The following is a 22,850-nucleotide window of genomic DNA, read 5'->3' as shown; positions in this document are numbered from 1 at the left end:
TAATATAGCTGGCTCTTTCTAGGATGACTCCCTGTCTTGAACACCGGCCTATATCCTTGATGCGATGGTGCAGGAGACTCGCTTTGCTCTGACTCAGCTCTGCAGACTATGCCTGGCCATTCTGTGCCCCTCTGGAGCCACCTTCTGGGACTCCTTTGGTCCCCAGCTCCATCTCCCTCTCCCCCTGCCCTTCGGTCTTCTTCCCCACTCCATACAGCTCCTCTTCCCTTTCTGCTCCAAGCTGCTTCCTGAAAACCACACTGCTGTATGAAGGGGAAAGATCAGTAGTAACAACTCAGTTGTTGCTGTTGTCTGTTGCTAAGTCGTATCCGACTCTTAGCAACATCTTCAGTTCAGTTCAGTCACTCAGTCGTGTCCAACACTTTGCAACCCCAATGGACTGTAGCACACCATAGACTGCAGCACACCAGGCTCTTCTGTTCTTCACTATTTCCCAGCATTTACTCAAATTCAAGTCCATTGAGTCAGTGATGCCATCCAACCATCTCATCCTCTGCTGCTCCCTTTTCCTTTTGCCTTCAACCTTTCCCAGCATCGGGGTCTTTTCCAATGAGTTAGCTCTTCCCATCAGGTGGCCAAAGTATTAGAGCTTCAGCTTCAGCATCAGTCCTTCCAATGAATAGTCAGGGTTTATTTCCTCTACGATTGACTTGTGTGATCTCCTTGTTGTCCAAGGGACTCAGACTAACACAACTTGTGGGCAGTGGGCCTGAACTAGGCTGGGAGAAGTAGGCATTAAAGAAAGACATGTGAGGACAAGATCCCCAAAGTAAACTTGAAAGGCTAAGAAACTGAGAGGAGAGTAAAAAAGATTGTGTTGTCTGTGAAAATTGTCTAAAGACACATTAAAGGAGTCTGAAGATTTATGACAACCAGACGTAACACTGCCCCTAGACTGGAACAGAGGTGGGGGCGATGCTATAAAAGGCATTGTTGGCAAAGCTGGCATAGGCACAGTAGATTACATAAAAATACTACATCCATGTTAAAAAATAGAGGTAAAGATATCTTAGAAATGCATCTTATACCTTATCCTACGTGTTTCATCATCTACTAAAACAATTCTGTAAATTTCCTCCTTTTGGATGTGTTGAGATGATGATGTAGTGAATCACACGTTTAGATTCCATGATAGTTATACATTTTAAAGTATTAAATAGCTAAATAATTCTTAGTTAAAAGACACAGTTAAACTAATTCTTAGGTGGTTAAAACATATTATTAAATTTTTAATAATTATTAAATGTATTATTATTAAAAAGAAAGAAAAACTGGATTTGAAAATCAATCAATCCAAAAATAGACTACAAAGAAACAGAACTGAAATCGATTTCAAAACTTATTACTGAAAGAAGTTTAGAAAGCATGAAGTTGAGAGAGAGGGAGAGTGGGTGTGTGCGTGTGTGTGTGTGTGTGCACATATGTGTTTGGAGGGTGGGTATTGTGAACCAGAAGTAAAAAGATTTTACTAAGAAGAAAGAAAAGAAGGAAGTGCTAGAGAGAAGCCAGGAGAGTGACAGTTAACATCTGACTGTCAGGACTTCCGTCATGGTTCCAGGTTGCACCAGTCACAACTTGCCTTGGAAATAGCCCCGATTACTACTAACAAAATAGCCTACTGCTCTGAATCTTCACAGAGCAATTCCCCTCAAAGGCTGTGGAAAGGTCCCAGCTCTGATTGTAAAAGGAGTCCCCCAACCACAGGAACTTCAGGAGGGCAGGTATTCACGTGTCGTCAAACCCTGGCCTGGAGCACACAAAGCAAAAACTCATACCCCCAGATCTACTTAACAAGGGGTGCCCAACCTCCAGGATCTAATGTCTGATGATCTGAGATGGAGCTGATGTAATAATAATAGAAATAAAATGCACAATAAATGCAATGCCCTTGAATCATCCCTAAACCATCCATCCCACTCTCAGTCCTTGGAAAAATTTTTCCATGAAACTGGTACATGGTGACAAAAAGATTAGGGACCACTGTGCTGAAGAACTATCCAGAGAACTTTAAAAACCCACTACAGTTCATATCAGACACCAAAGCAATGAAATCAGAGCCTCCAGTGAGGACAGGAGCATTCCCAGTTTCAACCGGGGTTGAGAATATAAACTGACTTTGAGCTTCTGTGTGCTCAACTGTCAAAAGAATATTTAAGTATAGTAATATTGGCTAAACACCATTAAAACCCAAACCATAGTTGTTGCATTTTATATGATTTGGGTAATTAATTTTAACAGCTCCTCTGTACATTTCTAAGAAAATAATTTTAAATGAAATCTACAAGATAGAAAAATATTTCAGTTAAATAAAACTCTTGCTGTCACTATCTTCTTCAATGGGTTTCACATCCAGGGCACCTGAAACCTCCGTCAAATTTGAAAAGTTTAATTCTATATGATGGTAACATATGAATTCAAAGCCCCCTTGATCTGTAACAGAGAACAATTAATTCAGTTCATACAAATCCTTTTTAAGAGAATTAATCCAGCATTTGAAAACATGGCTCACAGTTGACATAGAATGCTGTCAGGGGTTTTTATTCCAGAAAATATCCTGCTTGAAGGAGGCATGTGGAACAGCTGGAGAGCATCAGACTTGCCAGTCTCAGCAAGATGACATTTTCCCCAATTGATTTATCTGAATTTCATTTCAAAAAAAAAAATACACTCAAAAGCAGTCTCACTCTGAGGTTCAACATTTCTCAATGCCTACATATTTCCATTAAGAACCCAACTTTGATTATTTCATTTGAGGATGCTCTGGGGACAGAATTCTTACCTGCATTAGAGCAGATGATGTCTTGAGAATTCTTGCACATTTGGTTACTCTTTTTCTTGGTCAGGTCACAGTTGGTTGGGTACTGGCAAGCGTCACCAAACCATCCTTCATCACATTTGCATCTGCCACAGTCACACTTACCGTGGCCTGAGAATTTAACAACATCCAGTTAGACTTAGATTGTTCTCCAAAGAATCTTAAGACTGATGCTGGCTCAGGAATGAACCATAATAAATTCAAACACAAGTATATGGCAGCAGCTGGTGGGGTCGGGGGGGGGGCACTATTTATACTCCATACAATGGACTATGTGGGCTTTATTTCCAAAATCAACTTTGATAACTCATGCTAAAAACATTAACTCATACAGACATTAGGCTAGATAATTAACCAGAGGTCTAAAAAACACATGATCAGAAAATTTAGCACTAAAAAAGTCCACCAAGCACTTGCACATTTAAGACACCAAAACCCAATAAAAATTGTTTCCATTTAGCTGCATTTTATAACACATAAGATCACAAACTCTAAGTAAGGAATCTTAGATAAAATTCTACTAAACATTGGCCTTATGTTTATTTGAATTTCATATGCAATAAATTGCATAGATATATTAAATATATATCTCTATATATTTATAATTTTCCCACTTTGGGATAAGATTAACATGAAAAATAAGTATACATTTTGTTTCCTGATGGGAAAATTTGGTTCAGGAGTCAAAAGGATAAGAGTCATAGCCATCCACCTTCACAAAAGTTTCTCAACCTTTCATTTTCTCAAATCAACATTTTGCTGTTTTAATTTTTGCAGTCATTAATTTTATCAAGTCTTGTTTGAAGAAGCCAGCTAATGTCTTCATTGATTGCATATTAGACAGAAGTGCAAAACACATACAATCCTTGGTCTTTGTCCTCAAGGGATTTACAAACTGCAAAGTCAAGGCTAATATGCAAAGAGGATTGTGTTATGTTCAGCCAGAACCATTTGTTGTATGTTGTATGAAGTTGAAGGATGTAGTCTACAACCTACAGAAGAGGAGAAAGATTTTCTGGACTTCTTTGACCTTTAACTGGGCTTTGAAAGGTGAGCAGAGTTTGAATGGGTTGCAGGGAGAATGAAGAAGAAGGTGCTAGTCACTCAGTCTTGTCCGATTCTTTGTGACCCCATGGACTGTAGCCCACCAGGCTCCTCTGCCCATGGAATTCTTCAGGCAAGAATGCTGAAGTGGGTTGCCATTTCCTTCTCCAGGGGATCTTCCTGACCCAGCGATCGAACCCGGGTCTCCTGCACTGCAGGCAGACTCTTTACCATCTGAGCCACTAGGGAGAGAGTATTCGTATATTATTCAAGATGACAATGCCATGTCTTAGTGCCTATTTCAGGCACTATGAATTTCTCATAGGCCACAATGAAGCGGAATCATTGATCTGGGGCCAACAGTCATTCGAGGTGGAGGCCAAAATCTACACGATGAGGTCCAGATGGTCGGTCCGAGTGGATGGCTCAAAGGCATGCCACGCGGGCATGTCGGGCAGAGCCTGGGTCTCTGATCAGCTCTGACTTTAAAACTCCTCTGCATGTGGCCCAGTCCACATAAGGGTTTCTATTCCTGTTGCATTTTTTGAATTAATTATTCTGTTTCACAAACAACAACACCTTGCCTGCACCCTAATTGCAATTCATTTTATCCAGAGCATGTTACTTTGTCAAACTGATTGTATCATCTTGCATCCCTGTCTGGTCCTACACGATCCTGTCAATCTCAGCCAGCTGGGTATCACTGACAAGCATAAGTGATCTCTCCTGCCAGTCTATTTATGAACGTATTGAGCCAAATTCTTAAAGTGGCTAAACCTCTTTTGGTGAATTAAGAATATCGGTCACTGTAATGATTCTTTAATAATATTAGTGTATTAGGTTAAACAATGTGAAATAGCCACTTTTAAAATAAATTTATTTATTTTTAATTGACAGATAAATGCTTTACAATATTGTGTTGCTTTCTGCCGTATACCAACATGGATCAGTCATAGGTAAACATACATCCCCTCTCTCTAGAATCTCCCTCTCACCCCATCCCACCCCTCTAGGTTGTCACAGAGCAACAGGTTTGAGCTCCCTGTGTCATACAGCAAAGAAACAGCCACTTCTATAAGTTAAATGCCAGCTATTTCTTATGGTTCATCCCAATAACGAAAGCCCAATATCAACTATGAAGAAAATAAGAATGATTTAGGAGACAAGGAAGTATCTAGAAAAAGAATACATCTCTTATATTGGATGGAAGATCTTAAACTCCAAACTAAGGTATATATACAGAGGTGGGTAATGGTTTGTGGGTCAAAGGTTACAGACTTTTTAAAATGGAGATTTGGAAAAATAGAGGAAAAATAAGCACAATGTACAGATGATACTAAAAGGCTCATTCATCTCACAATGACTCCATAAAACATCAGTAGAAGCTATATTTTAGGTGCTTATACCCCAGAGTTATTAGTACATGGAGGTGCAGTTTCAGAAACTTCTTCCATAAAAGGCTCTATGATAAAATAAACATGGAAAGAGACATGCTGTATTCTTCTCTTAGCGAGTCATGATATATACCAGCACACTGAAGCCCACCAGCAGTCCTTTCAAGAAAAAGCTATTTAACTTTATTTAGAATACACAATTTTTTTTATTAGGAGGCCCCTTTTCCTCACATCTTATGTTAACATCTTAGGCACACGCTGCCAGGTAATGTGTTTTCAGCTTTTCCTTAAGCATCTGACTGCAGGCAAAGATGACAGCCAAGGTAGGATAGGGTCATCTGCTTTTATTTTTTATCTAAACTTCATGCCCGGTAGGGTCTTCTTGATTCTCTTTCCTCCATTTAGGAAAGCACATGGGAGTAGACTTTTTTTTACTGTCAAAAATTACCAAGGAATAGCCTATATAACTTTATCAGGAGATAAGTACACAATGTTTTTAGAAAGAAAAGAATCTTTAAATAAGTCCTACTCTTTGAAAGGGAAAGTGTCACTCAGTCATGTCCGACTCTTTCCGACCCCTTGGACTGTAGCCCAGTAGGCTCTCTGTCCCTGGAGTTCTCCAGGCAAGAATACTGGAGTGGGTAACCATTTCCTTCTCCGGGGGATCTTCCTGACCCAGGAATCAAACCTGGGTCTCCTGTGTTGCAGGCAGATTCTTCACCGTCTGAGCCACCAGGGAAGATCCTCTTTACCCAAGGTTACAAAGAACTTTGGCCAACCTCAGGGAATGAGGCTGCTGTATTATCGAAGCAAGGTCATCGCCACTGTAGTGTCAACAACGTGGCTTTGCCGAACATCCCGTTTGGCAAAACACTTTATCCACTGTGTACTAGTTAGCTGCAGCTGTCATCTAAAGTACCATAAACTGAAAGGCTTAAAACAACAAAAATTTCCTCACTCCCAGCTCTAGTGCCCCCAAACTGACATCAAGATGCCAACGGTCTGAATCCTTCTAGAGGATCTGCCAGAGACATGCTCCCATTCCTGTCTCCCATCTACTGGTGGCTGCCTGCCATCCTGGTGCTCCTTGTCTGAGCAAGCTTTCCTTGCTCTGCTTCTGTCTTCATGTGGTTTTTCCTCTGTGTGTCTGTGTCTTCAAATCTTTCTCCTTATAAGTGCACAGGTCACTGGATTTAGAGTCCCTCAGACTTCTGGAGGACCACATCTTAATTACATCTTCAAAGACTGTCTTCCCAAATGTCACATTCAAGGCACCGGATGGAGGGATTTCACCCATCCTTTAGTGGGGCATAATTTAATCCTCAAGAGCTGCAAGTAATAGATCCTGATTACCCTCTTTCCTACCTAGATGGAATATTTAAAAGCAGAGACATCACTTTGCCAGTAAAGGTCCATAAAGTTAAAGCTATGATTTCTGTAATAGTCACATAAGGTTGTGAGAGTTGGACCATAAAGAAGGCTGAGTGCAGAAGAGTTTATCTTTCAAACCGTGGTGCTGGAGAAGACTCTTGAGAGTCCCTTGGACTGCAAGGAGATCAAACCATAAATCCTAACAGAAATTAGCCCTGAATATTCATTGGAAGGACTGGTGCTGAAGCTGAAGCTCCAATAGTTTGACCACCTGATGCAAAGAACTGACTCACTGGAAAAGACCCTGATACTGGGAAAGATATTCACACATAAGATGTGGTCTTTTTATTCCCTCTTAGATATGAAAATAAATGGCTAGAGCCCAGAGCAGCTCCCCCGTCCCCATTTCTGTGCTACACTAGGAGGGCCTGAGAATTCCCACCGACCGCCTGGCCCAGGTCCACATGCGCTTCCACAGCTCTGCTAGCCCCTCTTCTCCCCCACTCCTCCCACAGTCGAGGTCCCTGATCACCCCCAGTCCCAGGACATCTGCACCACCCCAGACTGGGCGGAAAGCCACAGCAGGCTCTGGAAGCCATGTGAAGATCTTTGTGATAGCAGGGCCAGGTCCCAGTCTCCTTGGGCTAGGGGGCAGCGGTGGAATGGACTACTACTCAGCCATGAGAAAGAAGGTGATCCTGGCATTTGGAACAACATGAAGGGACCTGAGGGCAAAATGCAAAGTGAAATAAGTCAGATGGAGAAAGAGAAATAGTGCATAATTTCACTTACACATGGAACCTGAAAATAACGAGCCAAGCAAACAAACAAGCCAAAAACCAAACTCATAAAAAAAGAGGTTTGTACTTAACGGGGCGGGGACAGAGAATTGGATGAAGGTGGCCAAAAGGTACAGACTTCCAGTTGTATGATGAATAAGCACCAGTGTGTCACATACAACACGATGACCATAGTTAATATACACTGGGCTTCCCTGGTGGCTCAGATGGTAAAGAATCTGCCTCCAGTGCAGGAGACCCAGGTTCAATCCCTGGGTTGTGAAGATCCCCTGGAGAAGGGAACGGAAACCCCCTCCAGTATTCTTGCCTAGAGAATCTCCATGGACAGAGGAGCCTGGCGGCTACAGTCCACGGGGTTGCAAAGAGTCGGACATGACTGAGTGACTAAGCGTGCGCACACACACACACGCAATGAAGCAGTGGTCCTCAACCTTTCTGGCACTAGGTACCAATTTTGTGGAAGACAATTTTTCCACTGACCAGGGCAGGGAGTGTTTTCAGGATAATTCAAGATTATTACATTTATTGTGCACTTTATTTCTATTATTATTACATCAGGTCAACTTAAGATTATCAAGCATTAAATTCTGGAGGTTGGGGACCCTGAAGTACAGTATATTCAAAAGTTAAGGAAGTCAATCCTAAGAGTTCTCATGACAAAGAGAAAACAACATTCTCTTCTTTCTTTGTATTTCTATGAGATGACAGATGTTAACCAAAGTTATTGCGGCTATTATTTATATGTAAATTATTATGCTGCACACCTTAAGCTTACATAATGCCATGTCAACTGTATCTTAATAAAGCTGGAAATAAATCTTGATTATTAATTACTACCCCATCATTACCACTGAAAATAATTTTTCATCTATAGGAGGATAGATGTTAAAAAATTATTGTCTATGCATGTCAGATACACTGTTAAAGCCACACAGTAACCTTGAAATAGACGGTTTTAATCTGAGAACTCAGTTGGCCCCGCAAATCTAACTTCTTGTTGCTTAGTTGCCAAGTTGTGTCTGACTCTTTGCAACCTCATGGACCATAGCCCACTAGGTTCCTCTGTCCATGGGATTTCCCAGGCAAGAATACTGGAGTAGGTTGCCATTTCCTTCTCCAGGAGATCTTCTCAACCCAGGGATCTACCCCTCATCTCCTGCATTGGCAGGCAGACTCTATACTGAGCCACCTGGGAAGCCCACAGATCTACTTGCTTTGGTCAAAAAGGTAAACTTCCAAGACCAGCATTGTATCCTAATGTCCGATGGATTCAAACAAGCTCATTTAATAATGGACACACTCAATTTTTCTCCTGTTCTTTCTAAGCCACTATAGTTCTCCCAGCCTCTCTAGGTATGAGAAACAAAAGAACAATGTCACATCTAAATTCTAAGAAGAGGACCCCTTGGCTAATTTTACAATTATTTCATGGTTTGTAATAGAAATGACTATTTTCAAGACAGGGGCACCAGTCCCTCCCTGTTTCTTTATTTTAAAAAAAGGCTTCTTAGATAGTTACTTCCCACTTCTATGTGAAGGATGGAAGGATTCTGTGCAGAAGGGAATTTTGGCCCAGAAATGGAAAGATCTGCTCTCTGGTCTTGCCTGGACACTAATCCACATGTGACCTGGATCAGGAAAGTGGAAAAGAGGAGAGGAAAGGAAAACTAATAAGTATTGGTTGCCGGGTAGAGTGATAAGTACTCTATGCAGGCAAGTCTCTTTGGCTTCCATAAAGAGCCAGTGAGATAGATTTTGTTTCCTTGTTTTACAAATAAGAGGAACAAAGTATAATTAGCTCACTTAGCTGAAAAGTTGTGTTTTTCCTATTACAATCAACATTATCCATTTAGTTGCAATGCGGTAAACATGAGAGGTCAAACCAGTCAATCCTAAAGGAAATCAACTGATTACTCATTGGAAGGACCGGTGCTGAAGCTGAAATGCCAAGACTTTGACCACCTGATGCGAAGAACTGACTCACTGTAAAAGACTCTGATGCTGGGGAAGACTGAGGGCAAGAGGAGAAGGGGGCTCAGAGGATGAGGTGGTTGCATGGCAACACTGACTCACTGGACAGGAGTTTGAGCAAACTCAGGGAGATAGTGAAGGACAGGGAAGCCTGGCGTGCTGCAGTTCATGGAGTCACAGTCAGACGTGACTGAGCAACAGAACAGCAACAAACACGAGAGCACCTTTTTGCTCCAGGAAAAGTGGTGTCAGTGAGGACTGGCGGCTTGATGACACCAGTTTAGTTTTTTATGTTTCCTTTTGTTACTCACATGCTCAGAAGTGGATTACTCAATACTTGTTGAAAGAATCCTAACAGCAAAATCATCAGACTTTACTATTGAAAATTAAATAATGCTAAAGTTGGAGGATTAAAGAATTCAGGAGTCTAGTTATCTGATTTCTCTAGACGTCACTGTGCTGATCTGCAAAGTTAAGAGATTGGACTGAATCACCCCCAAGCTTCCTTTCACCTTGAAAACTCCATACTACAGCCTCAGTTATCTTGTTTTTGTTACAATAAAGCAAGGTAGTCCCTTCAAACAGCACATTCAACATATTAAATCAGGGGGGTGGTGGTGGATATTGTTACCAAATCTATTTGCTACTGACAATATCATGAAACAAAATCCTACTTGTTACTCAAAGCACCCACTAGAATACTGTACATTATCCTGATAGGTTCATTTTTAAAGTGGGTTTGGGTTGAATACTGCTAAGATTCAGGGATTTAACATTAGAATTCTGGTAACCTGAAATAATTTCAAATTGTAAAACATAAAATATAAACTATAGCAAACAATACACAATGTTTTGGCTGAATCTTGAGTAGTAAATTTCACAAACATATAATTATACATCATAGTCAAAAATTATACAAGACACTCAGACACAAGCCCTAGCTTGGAAATTCGGGAAATCTAGGTGCTCGTATATATTCTGCCATAGTTGGTCTTCTGATCCTCACCAGGTGAGTTAATATTCTAACATTTCAGGAATCATTTGTTCTTTTTGGTCTGACAACTTAAACACGTACATAGATACAGTATTTCTCAAGGGATGCAGGGCATGTGTCTTTAGAGTGAAAGTCACTCAGTCCAGTCGTGTCTGACTCTTTGTGACCCATAGACAATACAGTCCGTGGGATTCTCCAGGCCAGAATACTGGAGTGAGTAGTTGTTCCCTTCTCCAGGGGATCTTTCCAACCCAGGGATCAAATCCAGGTCTCCTGCATTGCAGGTGGATTTCTTACCAGCTGAGCCACCAGGGAAGCCCAAGAATACTGGAGTGGGTAGCCTATCCCTTCTCCAGGGGATCTTCCCAGCCCAGGAACCGAACCAGGGTCTCCTGCATTGCAGGCAGTTTCAGTTGAGCCAACAGAGAAGCCCAAGTGTCTTTAACGGGGAAGTATTAGAATTGTTTTCCCTGCTCTGTTTTATCCACGTTTATCAAGAAGCTGGTGTTCCCACCCTACCCCATCATTAGAGGATGTACTGTATTTCTCAGGTGTCTTGAGAAGGGAAAGAGAAAGAAAGATTACTGGACCAGATGATAGAAACTTTCAGTTCTCTGTTCCTCTAGCTCCAGTTCTAAGAGCTTTTTCATCAGAAACCTTTACCAAGATTCCCTCATTTTCTTCTGTAATTAAAAAAAATAAAATGTACCCTCAGCTCCTTTAGTTTCTTCCTTGGCTTGTTGTTCTGTGTAGGGGTATTTTATTCAAGAGCGTCTCTTCATCTCAAATACTCCAAATGATAGAAGCCACTCAAGTCTTGTGAAAGTCGCCCAGTCGGGTCCTGCTCTTTGCAACCCCATGGACTATAGCCCGCCAGGCTCCTCTGTCCGCGGAATTTTCCAGGCAAGAATACTGGAGTGGGTTGCCATTTCTCACTATCCACCAACAGTATTTCTTAGTTGATGGAAATGAACTTAGTCAAACTGGAATCTAAGAATCTCAGAACACTGTAACCAGACTAGGAAACCGGGAATGAGTGACATCTCCCTAGTTTTACTAGGAACAAAATGAAGCTCCATGCTTACCATCACCCACCTCCTTCTCATTTAGATAAACATATGTGTCAAGGAATCGGGTCAATGGAGATATGTATATATGGGCCTCAATGGAGATACATATACGTATATATGTATATATAGGTGAAACAGCTGTGAACGGGCAAGCACATGACAAAGGCCACATATATGTACATACATACATGTTTATATATGTCTATATATACACTCTTGGGTAGCTCACTCATGCATAACTGACTCACTTTGCTGTACAGCAGAAACTAATGCAACATTGTAAATCAACTGCATGCCAATAAAAACAAATCTTAAAAAGTCAGTAGGAAAAAAATCCAATAGAAATCCCCCATATAACAAAGCACACTGCCTGGGCAGTCATTGGGAAACAGATAAAATGATTCTCCATGACTTATCTTTCTAGTCATTCTGCCTAGGACGCCTCCATTCCCCAAACCCTATTTTCTAGAAAATAAAACCACTTTATTTGTTTGAAAAAAATACCGGGCCTTTCCTGTTGGCCCTGTTGCAACTCCTAAATTCCAGTGGGCTGTGGAAAGTTTCCCCATACAGAGCTTCTAATATGCCCAGAAGTGGACACTACCAAAAACATGGACTTTTAATAATCTACCTTTTAAAAAAATCTATTTTTTAAGAGAGACCTCTCCTATTGCTCCTTAAAGAAGTCTGTGCAATGACTAAAACAAAGCTATGATCACCTCAAGGTCTTCAAGCATTACGATCAAGAGATTCTTGAGGTATTTTATCCTCAACCAACTAAAAAGGAGCAGATGGTAGCAATTTATTATTTTATTTCCTTCTCACTTACTTCAAAAATTAATAAACATTTATATGCTCAGTCCAACTTTAATGTAAATCTTCTAATAGCAAGGACTTTTCTATTAATTCAATAACCCCCTAAGGTACCTCTTCTCTAAGCTGTTCATAAAAGCAGGTACTGAATAAAAGTTGTTGACAGTTTGGTTCACTTGATTGGAAAAAAATGAAACTACTCTCTTAAAAGCAAGTAAAGCACTTTAAGTCAAGACATTTTCTACAATACAAAGATCAGTCAGCAGAAAAAAAATACTTATCAGTAGTTGGCATGGAGACTAAATTGAGCTCATTAGTATTCATTTTTAAAACTTTTTAGGAACTCCAGAAGTCATTTAGAAAATTAGAAAGAAAGCAACTCATGGACAAGGTAAAAATTTTTTAAATAAGTTGTCACTGTTGACTCCCTTTTTAAAAAATTAAAATCTAGATCAGTAGACAGAAAAATTAAATTGGAAATAAAATCAGAGGGCAAAGTTGCTTTTTAGGATATAATACTGTTACATTATTCTGACATCCCTACTCATTTCAGGAGAAATAAAAACTACACACAGTTCATTCACAAGTAGTTCTTATAGAAACCATATATATTGGAAGAGGAGAGGCAAACTTAACTGAGCAGTATGTTTAGAGGATTGAAAGGAAAGGAAATTGGCTTGGACACACAACTCACTTGGCCTATGGGATGCTAGTGGATCTTTATGCAGAGGCTTGAAATATGCTTTGTACAGCTGGGGCTTGACTTCTTCTCTTTTATCATCAATTGACAAGACTTGTGGAGCAGATCTGAACCAAACGTGTGACTAGTTTATGTCAACCAACTCCCACCCAAAGGTTTCCCAGGTGGCTCAGTGGTAAAGAATTCATCTGCTGATGCAGGCATTGCAGGTGAAGCAGGTTCAATCCCTGTGTGGGGAAAGATCTCCTGGAGAAGGGAATAGCAATCCGCTCTAGTATTCTGCCTAGCAAATCCCATGGACCAAGAACCTGGTGGGCTACAGTCCACGGGGTTGCAAAGAGTCAAGCACAACTGAGCACACCCTCCCACTCAAACCATGGACATGTGAGCACAAATAAACTATTGCTGTTTGAAGTTAAAAAAAAAAAAGAAAAACAGAAAGAAAGAAAGGAAAGTTTGCCATAATAGCCAGCATGCTCGCTTGTTTTGAAGCCATTAAACTCAAGGTGTTTTGAGAATAGGAAAAGAGTATGACAACAGTGGTATTAGCCTGAGCTCCAAAGAGAAGGAATATCTTCATATGAAAATATAAACAGTTTGGGAGCTTCCTCGGTGGTAGAGAATCCTCCCGCCAATGCAGGAGACATGGGTTTGATCCCTGATCTGGGAAGATCCCACCTGGCTTGGAGCAACTAAGCCCTTGCCCCACAAGTATTGGGCCTGGTGCTCAAGAGCCTGGGAGTCACAACTACGGGGCCCGTGAGCTGCAACTACCGAAGCTCGAGTGCCCTAGAGCCCATGCTTTGCAGCAAGAGAATCCACTGCAATGGGAAGTCCGTGCACCACGACTAGAGAACAGCTCCCACTCGCCACAACTAGAGAAAAGCCTGCACAGCAATGAGACCCAGCACAGCCAAAAATAATGAATAAATACATGAAAGGTAAGGCAGTTCTATTTCCAGTTTTTTCAGGAATCTCCAGACTGTTCTCCATAGTGGCTGTACTAGTTTGCATTCCCACCAACAGTGTAAGAGGGTTCCCTTTTCTCCACACCCTCTCCAGCATTTATTATTTGTAGACTTTTGGATCGCAGCCATTCTGACTGGTGTGAAATGGTACCTCATAGTGGTTTTGATTTGCATTTCTCTGATAATGAGTGATGTTGAGCATCTTTTCATGTGTTTGTTAGCCATCTGTATGTCTTCTTTGGAGAAATGTCTATTTAGTTCTTTGGCCCATTTTTTGATTGGGTCATTTATTTTTCTGGAGTTGAGCTGTAGGAGTTGCTTGTATATTTTTGAGATTAGTTGTTTGTCGGTTGCTTCATTTGCTATTATTTTCTCCCATTCTGAAGGCTGTCTTTTCACCTTGCTAATAGTTTCCTTTGATGTGCAGAAGCTTTTAAGGTTAATTAGGTCCCATTTGTTTATTTTTGCTTTTATTTCCAATATGCTGGGAGGTGGGTCATAGAGGATCCTGCTGTGATGTATGTCGGAGAGTGTTTTGCCTATGTGCTGCCTTATGATCCAGCAATCCCACTGCTGGGCATACACACTGAGGAAACCAGAAGGGAAAGAGACACGTGTACCCCAATGTTCATCGCAGCACTGTTTATAATAGCCAAGACATGGAAGCAACCTAGATGTCCATCAGCAGATGAATGGATAAGCAAGCTGTGGTACATATACACAATGGAGTATTACTCAGCCATTAAAAAGAATACATTTGAATCAGTTCTAATGAGGTGGATTGCGGGGAGCGAGCTCTGCCCCTGGCAAAGGTCATGAGGAAGGAGGCTTGGCATACGCAAAGGCGGGATCAAGCCTCAGGAGTCTCCCTGGAAATTCTCAAGCAATCTACCCCCAAAACCAGAGTCTGCCTACTTTCTGCTTTGTGCTTTCACCTACACCTCTGACTTTACGGGGGGCTGTCCCCCACTACCTCTCTGAAAAAAGAGTTAGCTTACAGTTCCAGTTAATAATTCCTGGGTGTGACAGTGTTTAACCTACAAACTCCTTTGGAAATCCTCTAGCCTGCCTGAATAGGTTTTTCCGGCCACATGTGATTGTTCAGAGCCTCCCAACTGTGAGAGGCAGGAGATGTTCTAAACTGTGTAAACACAGATTCTTTTGAGTAGTTAAAAGATTGATTAGAAATTGTATTGGTGAAGGGATTTTCACTTGTTGGGCCAGTGTTTGCTGCTAAGTTTCCATATCCCTTACCTGCTGTGTCCCTGGCAGTGTATTGATTAATATAGTTGGTGTAAATAGTAGCTTTAATGTTTGTAACCTGGGACCCTTGAGTTAATTCTTTTTCTTGTTATAGCCCACCACACCTTTGCTCTGTAGGAATGCAACTTTATCTAATGCTTTTGGAGGGTGGCTCCTGACCAATCACCTTTAGAGAAAAATAAGTTTTCTGAAGAAAAGGTCTTAAAATGTTAACAGGCCTGCGGGCCAGAAGATGATGCAAATCACCTAAGCTTTTGCATATGATAAGTTTGCAGGAAGAAAGCCTGGCTTACTGCATGACTCTACCCCTTCCCCCATTATCCTCTATGCATAACTTAAGGTATAAAAACTACTTTGGAAAATAAAGTGCGGGCCTTGTTCACCGAAACTTGGTCTCACCATGTCGTTCTTTCTCTTACCTTCTGGCTGAATTATTCAGCCTCTTTTCTCCACTGAATTTCCTCACTGAGCTATCCTTATTCTATTACTCTTTATATCCTTAATTAACGTTTAATTAAGCAGTTGTTTCCTGATCCTCGCCGACGCCGTCCCCGCTTTGAATACCCTGGATCAGCCGGGGCTGGTCCCCGGCAGTGGATGAAACTGGAGCCTATTATACAGAGTGAAGTAAGCCAGAAGGAAAAACATAAATACAGTATACTAACGCATATATATGGAATTTAGAAAGATGGTAACAATAACTCTGTATACGAGACAGCAAAAGAGACACTGATGTATAGAACAGTCTTATGGACTCTGTGGGAGAAGGAGAGGGTGGGAAGATTTGGGAGAATGGCAATGAAACATGTAAAATATCATGTAGGAAACGAGTTGCCAGTCCAGGTTCGATGCACGATGCTGGATGCTTGGGGCTGGTGCACTGGGACGGCCCAGAGGGATGGTATGGGGAGGGAGGAGGGAGGAGGGTTCGGGATGGGGAACACATGTATACCTGTGGCGGATTCATTTTGATATTTGGCAAAACTAATACAATTATGTAAAGTTTAAAAATAAAATAAAATTAGAAAAAAAAAAAGAAAAGAAAGTTTAAACAAAAAATACAAACAATTCTAAACTTACCAACCCCCAGGATGCACTCTCTGTGACTGAGTCATGAGTTATGTCTCTGAAAAGTTATAGTTATCATCATAATCCATGATAGATAAGTTTCACCTACCATTCAATTTCAAAATATCCCTTTTTAATCATTCTAGATAATGTATCTTCCATTTCTTTTTACATTGGTATAGAGATATTTACTCTGGAAAATAGCTTTACCAAACCATACGCTGCTGCTACTGCTAAGTCACTTCAGTCGTGTCCGACTCTGTGCAACCCCATAGACGGCAGCCCACCAGGCTCCCCCGTCCCTGGGATTTTCCAGGCAAGAACACTGGAGTGGGTTGCCATTTCCTTCTCCAATGCATGAAAGTGAAAAGTGAAAGTGAAGTTGCTCAGTCGTGTCCAACTCCTAGCAACCCCATGGACTGCAGCCTACCAGGCTCCTCTGCCCATGGGATTTTCCAGGCAAGAGTACTGGAGTGGGGTGCCATTGCCTTCTCTGACCAAACCATAATAGAACACCGAAAAATAAAAAAACATATTAAAATTCTGAATTACAAATCACTTTAATTCGTATTATTTGGTTATCAAAATGACATGAAAAAACAGAAAACCAGTATTACCATCCTCACCTACTGAAGCGAAAATTCTCAGTTAATGCCTTTAAACAATTCCTCTAAACTTTCAACGAAGCTGTCCAGTCTCCTACTCAGCTTGGGTACCCACAAGGGTGACCAGGAATGAAATCCCCCAGCTTTCTATCCTTTCTCCCTCTTAAGGAACCCTCATCCACGTTGCCTCCTTCCTGAGCCCCAGAGGCTGTGTCGAGGTCCATTCTTTTCAAGGATTTCTTTGCCATATGGTTTTTTGGAAACCCTGCTTCTTCTTTCTCCTCTGATTCAACCTCAGCTTTGTTGTTAGCACCTTTCTCTTACACCGTGAAATTCATCATCTCCTGGTCTCTACTAAAGGTAATCAACACCCCCTCTATTAAACCCAAGTCCCTATTCTTAGTCTCTATTCCAAATCAATGCTCCATTCCTTATTTAAAGCTCCAGGTAGGTAGTGTTCCACTCCCAGTCTCACCTTTTATCTACATTCCGATTTCAGTCCCACCATTCTACTGACATTAGAAAATTTAATATGCTTTTTATTCCTTAATTCAATTGACATTTAAGTCCTTATCTTATCAGTTGTTTCTCAATCCTTTGGCACCTTCCCCTCTTTCTCCCACCCTGCCATTTGTCCTTTTCTGCCTCCTCACCCTCCTCCATCCTGCCTGAACACATAGCATCAGTAAAATCCATATTTCCCAGTGTATCTTAGACAATCTAAGGAAAGTAAAAGGAATAAAAAGAGACTGGAATATTTATTCTGAAGAGAGTTAATTAAACCTAAGCTCATCATTACACCACTGAATCACACTAAGTTTTAAGCAAGCTTGAACTAAGTCATGTTTAATTATTTTACTTTTTTCACTGGCATTCAGTGAACAGTTGGAAAATAAGAGGAAAACTCACAGCAAGTATCAGAGAAAATTTGAAAAGGAATTAAAAGCAGTATTTCCTTTGCTTAGCCAAATATGCAAGCTTCAAGTTAAATAAAGTTAAATCCTCACATATACTCACTTATCAGTTTTCTTAAAATTAGCAACAGACTTTGTTCTTAGCTTTGATGTTATTTTTCTACCTAAAATATATCTTGGAGAGATTTTGTAAAGAACTGTGAAGGCGTATATTAACGCATATCTGTGGAATCTAGACAAACAGTATAGATGATCTTATTTGCAAAGCAGAAATAGAGACACAGAGAACATATGGGTACCAAAGGGGAAGGGGGGTGGGAAGAACTGGAACTGATATATGTGTGTGTGTGTGTGTGTGTGTGTGTGTGTATACACACACACACTACTGATACTGTGTATAAAATAATTATACCTACTGTATGGCACAGGGAACGCTATTCAGTACTCTAAATAGGAAGAAAGTCCAAAAAAGAGGGGCTATATCTGATTCACTTTGCTGCACAGTAGAAACTACCACAGCATTGTAAAGCAACTATACTCCAATAAAAGTTAATAATTAAAAAAAAAAAGTTTTCACAAACAGATGAGTTACAGGTACAGGAGCACATCTGAAACAACCACCACATGTATTTTTTAAATTAATTAATTTTAATTGGAGGCTAATTACTTTACCATGTGTATTTATACTCAAATTCTGTTTCTGAAAACACTGGCTTTCAAACTGAACACCATTCTTCGTCCTACTGTTAACAAGTAGAGAAATCATAAAGAAAGTAATACCCTTGCTTCTATGTCACACAAAATGGATATACCTAAAAACAGAAGATGATCACCTATGCTTTTAATATTTGTTCAACAAAAGCATGCTTAATTTCAAGACACTGTAATATTAAGTATTCTGTATGTTTATAACATGACAAGTAAAGAAAAAATACAAAGAAAGGGCTGAGATTTGATTTTCCTCTATTTGAAACTAGTAAGAACAAATAAGCCTGCACCATTTCATGGACTCTGGCAGAAGACATGAGACTCTGGGTTCAGAGTCTAAGGACTGTATTACTCACATCAATAGCAGTAACTGAAATCTTGATTTCTGTCAGTAACCCAAGCTCCAGTCCCCACAGGACAACACAAGGAGGAGCGGGTGATTCCTACACATGTGGAGGTTTATGGGAGAGAAATCTCCTGGGTCGGGATCCTGATTCTTATAATACATGTGGAATAAGCATGCCTGTTGAGAGTCCCCAGGACTACAAGGAGATCCAACCAATCCATCCTAAAGGAAATCAACCCTGAACATTCACTGGAAGGACTGATGCTGAAGCTGAAGCCCCAGTACTTTGGCCACCTGATGTGAAGAGCCAACTCGTTGGAAAAGACGCTAATGCTGGGGAAGACTGAAGTTAAAAGCAGAAGAGGGCAGCAGAGGATGAGATGGCTGGGTAGCAACACCAACTCAATGGACATGAATCTGTGAGCAAACTCCGGGAGGGAGTGGAGGATAGGAAAGGCTGCCATGCTACAGTCCGTGGGGTCACAAAGAATCAGACACAACTGAGCGACTGAATAATAACAAAGCATGCCAGAATCTGTGCCAAAGAAGAGTGTGCTATTTTATTACACTAGGTTATAAATAGACCCTCTTTGCTTCAGAAAGAGACACTGGCTGTGTCTTGCAAGACTGTACAAACATACATGAAATGATATTCTGGAATGAAAGCAATCAGTGCATGTGATGAAAAAAGGACAGAAACATAAGAGACCCATGGAGAATTGTCTCCCAACCCCTATTCATGTCAACATCTTAGCCTATAGAGATCTGCTTTACTCACTCTAACAGAGGCATAATATTCCACTGTCTATACACCACAACCATGTAGCCACCACTTTTAATGATTTCACTTAACTAGTTTTAATCTTTTACCACTGCAAACAGTGTTGTCATAGGGGTTCTTCCTTAAACAGGCATCTTTAAGCAGAAGTCTGAAAAGATCTGTGGGGTAAATTATTACAAGGGAAGTTTAGGGATAAAAGGGCATACATATCATAAAAGATTTTTTTCCAAAATGATACTAAGTACACTCTCACCAACAACGTGTGAGGATTCACTTGCCAACACATAACATGGAATATCACCAAGGAAACTGAGTTGATCTGAGCATCAAAAATTACATTGGATCATTTTGTTGACATGTGTCAACTATGGATGAGATTCAACATGTTTTCTTTGGTTTATAAATCATTTTTATTTTATAAACAAAATCATTCTTTGTCTCATTTCCTTACAATTTTCTGCTTATATATTTTGCCAACTTTTCTATTGGTTGTTGGACATTTTCATGATTTTTATGAGCAGTGGATTTTAGAAGTTAAAGGATTTAGTCTCTTTTCTGTCATTATATTGCAAATTTTTATGACATCATATTTGGTAGGCTGCAGTTTGGGTTTATTTTACTTCTGCAAGAATTTTAAGAGGAATTTTTTTTTTAATTTATAAGTACCCTCACCATATATCTTTGCTGTGTGAACTTCAGCAAGTTATTTAATCTTTCTATATATCCCAGAATTCATGTCTGTAAAATGGGAACAACAGTAGTATTTGTATTATAGTTATTATAAGGATTAAGTCAGATGACAATTGTAAAGTGCTTAAGATAGTGACTGTCACATAATAACCATTATGTAAGTATTTATTAAATCCTTAAAATTTTTTTCTGTCTTGTATAATTTTCTCCTTGAGTACTTGCATCTTCTTTTTAAGTTCATTGCTGAGAAGCAATTTATCTATTAAAAATAATCCTTTCTTTTTAATTTCATAAGTCGTTCATAATTTATTTTTAGCTTCACAGTACAGTCTTTCAGATGTTGACTTATTATCTGAGTTTTGATTATTATTTATGTTCTGTATTTCTTATATTACTTTTACAGGTCTCATACTAATTTCTTATTTATTATTAATCACTGAAGAGAGGGATTTTTTTTCCTGGGACAATTATTTTTGAAAGGATATTGTGGAAAGGAATCAGATAAGTGAACTTCTCCATGAATATTGGTTTGCCCATACATGCAAATAGTTTATTATTAATTTCTGAAGGTAAAGTTGATGAATTAAATGTTATATGAATATGTAAGTTTAATAGATATGTCCATAATGTTTTCTAAAATGGCTGTAAATGACTTTCATTTCCACCGAGGACTGTAAGTCAGTTCATTGTTAATGTTTTCTCTTCTTCTTGAAATGCCCTCCCACACTCAACTGGAAAAGAAATCTTTTCCAGGCTCCATAATACTATGTACATATCTACTACTTCACTAACCCATAATTATCTCTTGATATGGCTTTCTTCCCTATTAAACGGTTACCTTCTTTAGGCTATGTGCCATCTTAATTTTATATCCTTGGTTCCTATCCAATTTTCTGGCACACAGTAATTGCCAAAAAAAAAAAAGTTTGATGCATACATAGATGAGGAAGAAGGCATAAAATTAATGTCCAGGGGCACACTACTGGTAAATAATAAAAGTAGTGATGAATCCAGCATTTTCTTCCTGCAAATCATATTTTTCATACATTTGTATAAATTTCCACATTTACATGAATATAAATTAAAGGACTCAAGCCTAGGTCAAAAACCTGTTTTATATATTTGGAATTATAATTATCCTTCAAATGACTTGCAAATGACTCTTATTCATTCTAATACTGGCAAAATTATGGTGTATGGTTTGCACAGACATTAATAATAAGCTTTAATTCATATGAGATTTTAAAGCTTGGTTCAAATATAGTTTCCATCTATGTAACCAAAGTTTGACATAGGATTAATAAACCCTCATTGCATAATTCTTTTTTTGATTAAGCTGCAACTAACCAACTACAGATAATTATGACTAAAACTCAACTGCTTCTAATGCAAACACTCTTAGAGAATCCCTTCTTTTTCAGATAAGATATAGACAACATTTAGAGTCCATTCTGAGGTGAAAATACCTGGGAGTGGATTATAGTAATTTAATAGGTTTGATCCATAAGACAACTTTAATTATCTAGCTAAGAGAGGAGAGGAACATTTTTGTTTTATGTGAAAAATGTGTATGTTTTTAAATGAATAATTTTATTTAATTAGGATTCTTAAATCTAGGAAATTCACTGTGATTACCATTGTGCTGTATGTTAATAAAATTAATTGCCCAGTTGTCAAAATTTATACTTTCAACTTAACTTTTGCCAAAGCAACACCACAGGCAACAGCATCCTCAAACTGCCACATTTTTTCAGTCTGAATGGTTGAACTTGAAGCCCTTCTTTGGGGACTTCCCTGTTGGCCCAGTGGTGAAGATTTTGCCTTCCAATGCAAGGGATGTGGGTTTGATCCTTGGTCAGGGAATTAAGATTCCACATGACTCAAAGCCAAGAAAAAGAACATAAACAAAAAACAGAAAATATTGTAACAAATTCAATAAAGGCTTTAAAAATGGTCCTCTTAAAAAAAAAATCTTTGGGAAAAAAAAGCCTTTCTTTGAAATGATCTGTATCTCTAAAGACTAAATTGTATATGAAATTATATTAATCGATTTTACTCACTTAAGATATATATCCTATTTTAAATACTGTCTAAATTACTAGGCCAAAACTTGTTTTAGTTCTGGGTGGTCATCAAAAAAAAAAAAGAGAGAGAGAGAGAGAAGGTCCTGGAGATGCAATCCTCTGATTACCAAGACGTACTTTCTGGCAGTCAGAGCTGATATAATTTTTCTGTAGTCAGGGCTGTAATAATCAACTTGATTAAAATATTATGAATTCACATATTTCAATAGACTCATCATGGAATGCAGCAGGATGTATCACTTTAACATGGTCGTCTCTATATGCTCACGGTTCTTATAAAATGTGTGATCACAATGAGGGAGAGGAACACTGGATGCCAGAAGAGGTCTAGGAAATAATTTATTGACAATGTAGATCATGTTCACCATAGAAATAAAAAAGGGTCTACTTCAATACAGAGATAAGCAAAGAAAGACTATGTAGTAAACGT

The 22,850-nt window shown here is 39.5% G+C and overlaps 1 protein-coding gene across 1 annotated transcript in view; it reads right to left on the bottom strand.

Moving 5' to 3' along the window:
- Positions 1-22,850, bottom strand: part of ITGBL1 (integrin subunit beta like 1) — a 235,466-nt gene that overhangs the window by 124,699 nt on the left and 87,917 nt on the right. The window contains 1 exon segment of the mRNA NM_001206834.1: positions 2,801-2,947. Coding sequence (NP_001193763.1) covers positions 2,801-2,947 — 147 coding nt within the window.

This window comes from Bos taurus, chromosome 12, assembly GCF_002263795.3.
Source record: "Bos taurus isolate L1 Dominette 01449 registration number 42190680 breed Hereford chromosome 12, ARS-UCD2.0, whole genome shotgun sequence".
In the NCBI taxonomy this organism is placed as follows: Eukaryota; Metazoa; Chordata; class Mammalia; order Artiodactyla; family Bovidae; genus Bos; species Bos taurus.
Note: the sequence above shows the minus strand (reverse complement) of the source record. Positions and strands in the feature narration are given on the sequence as shown.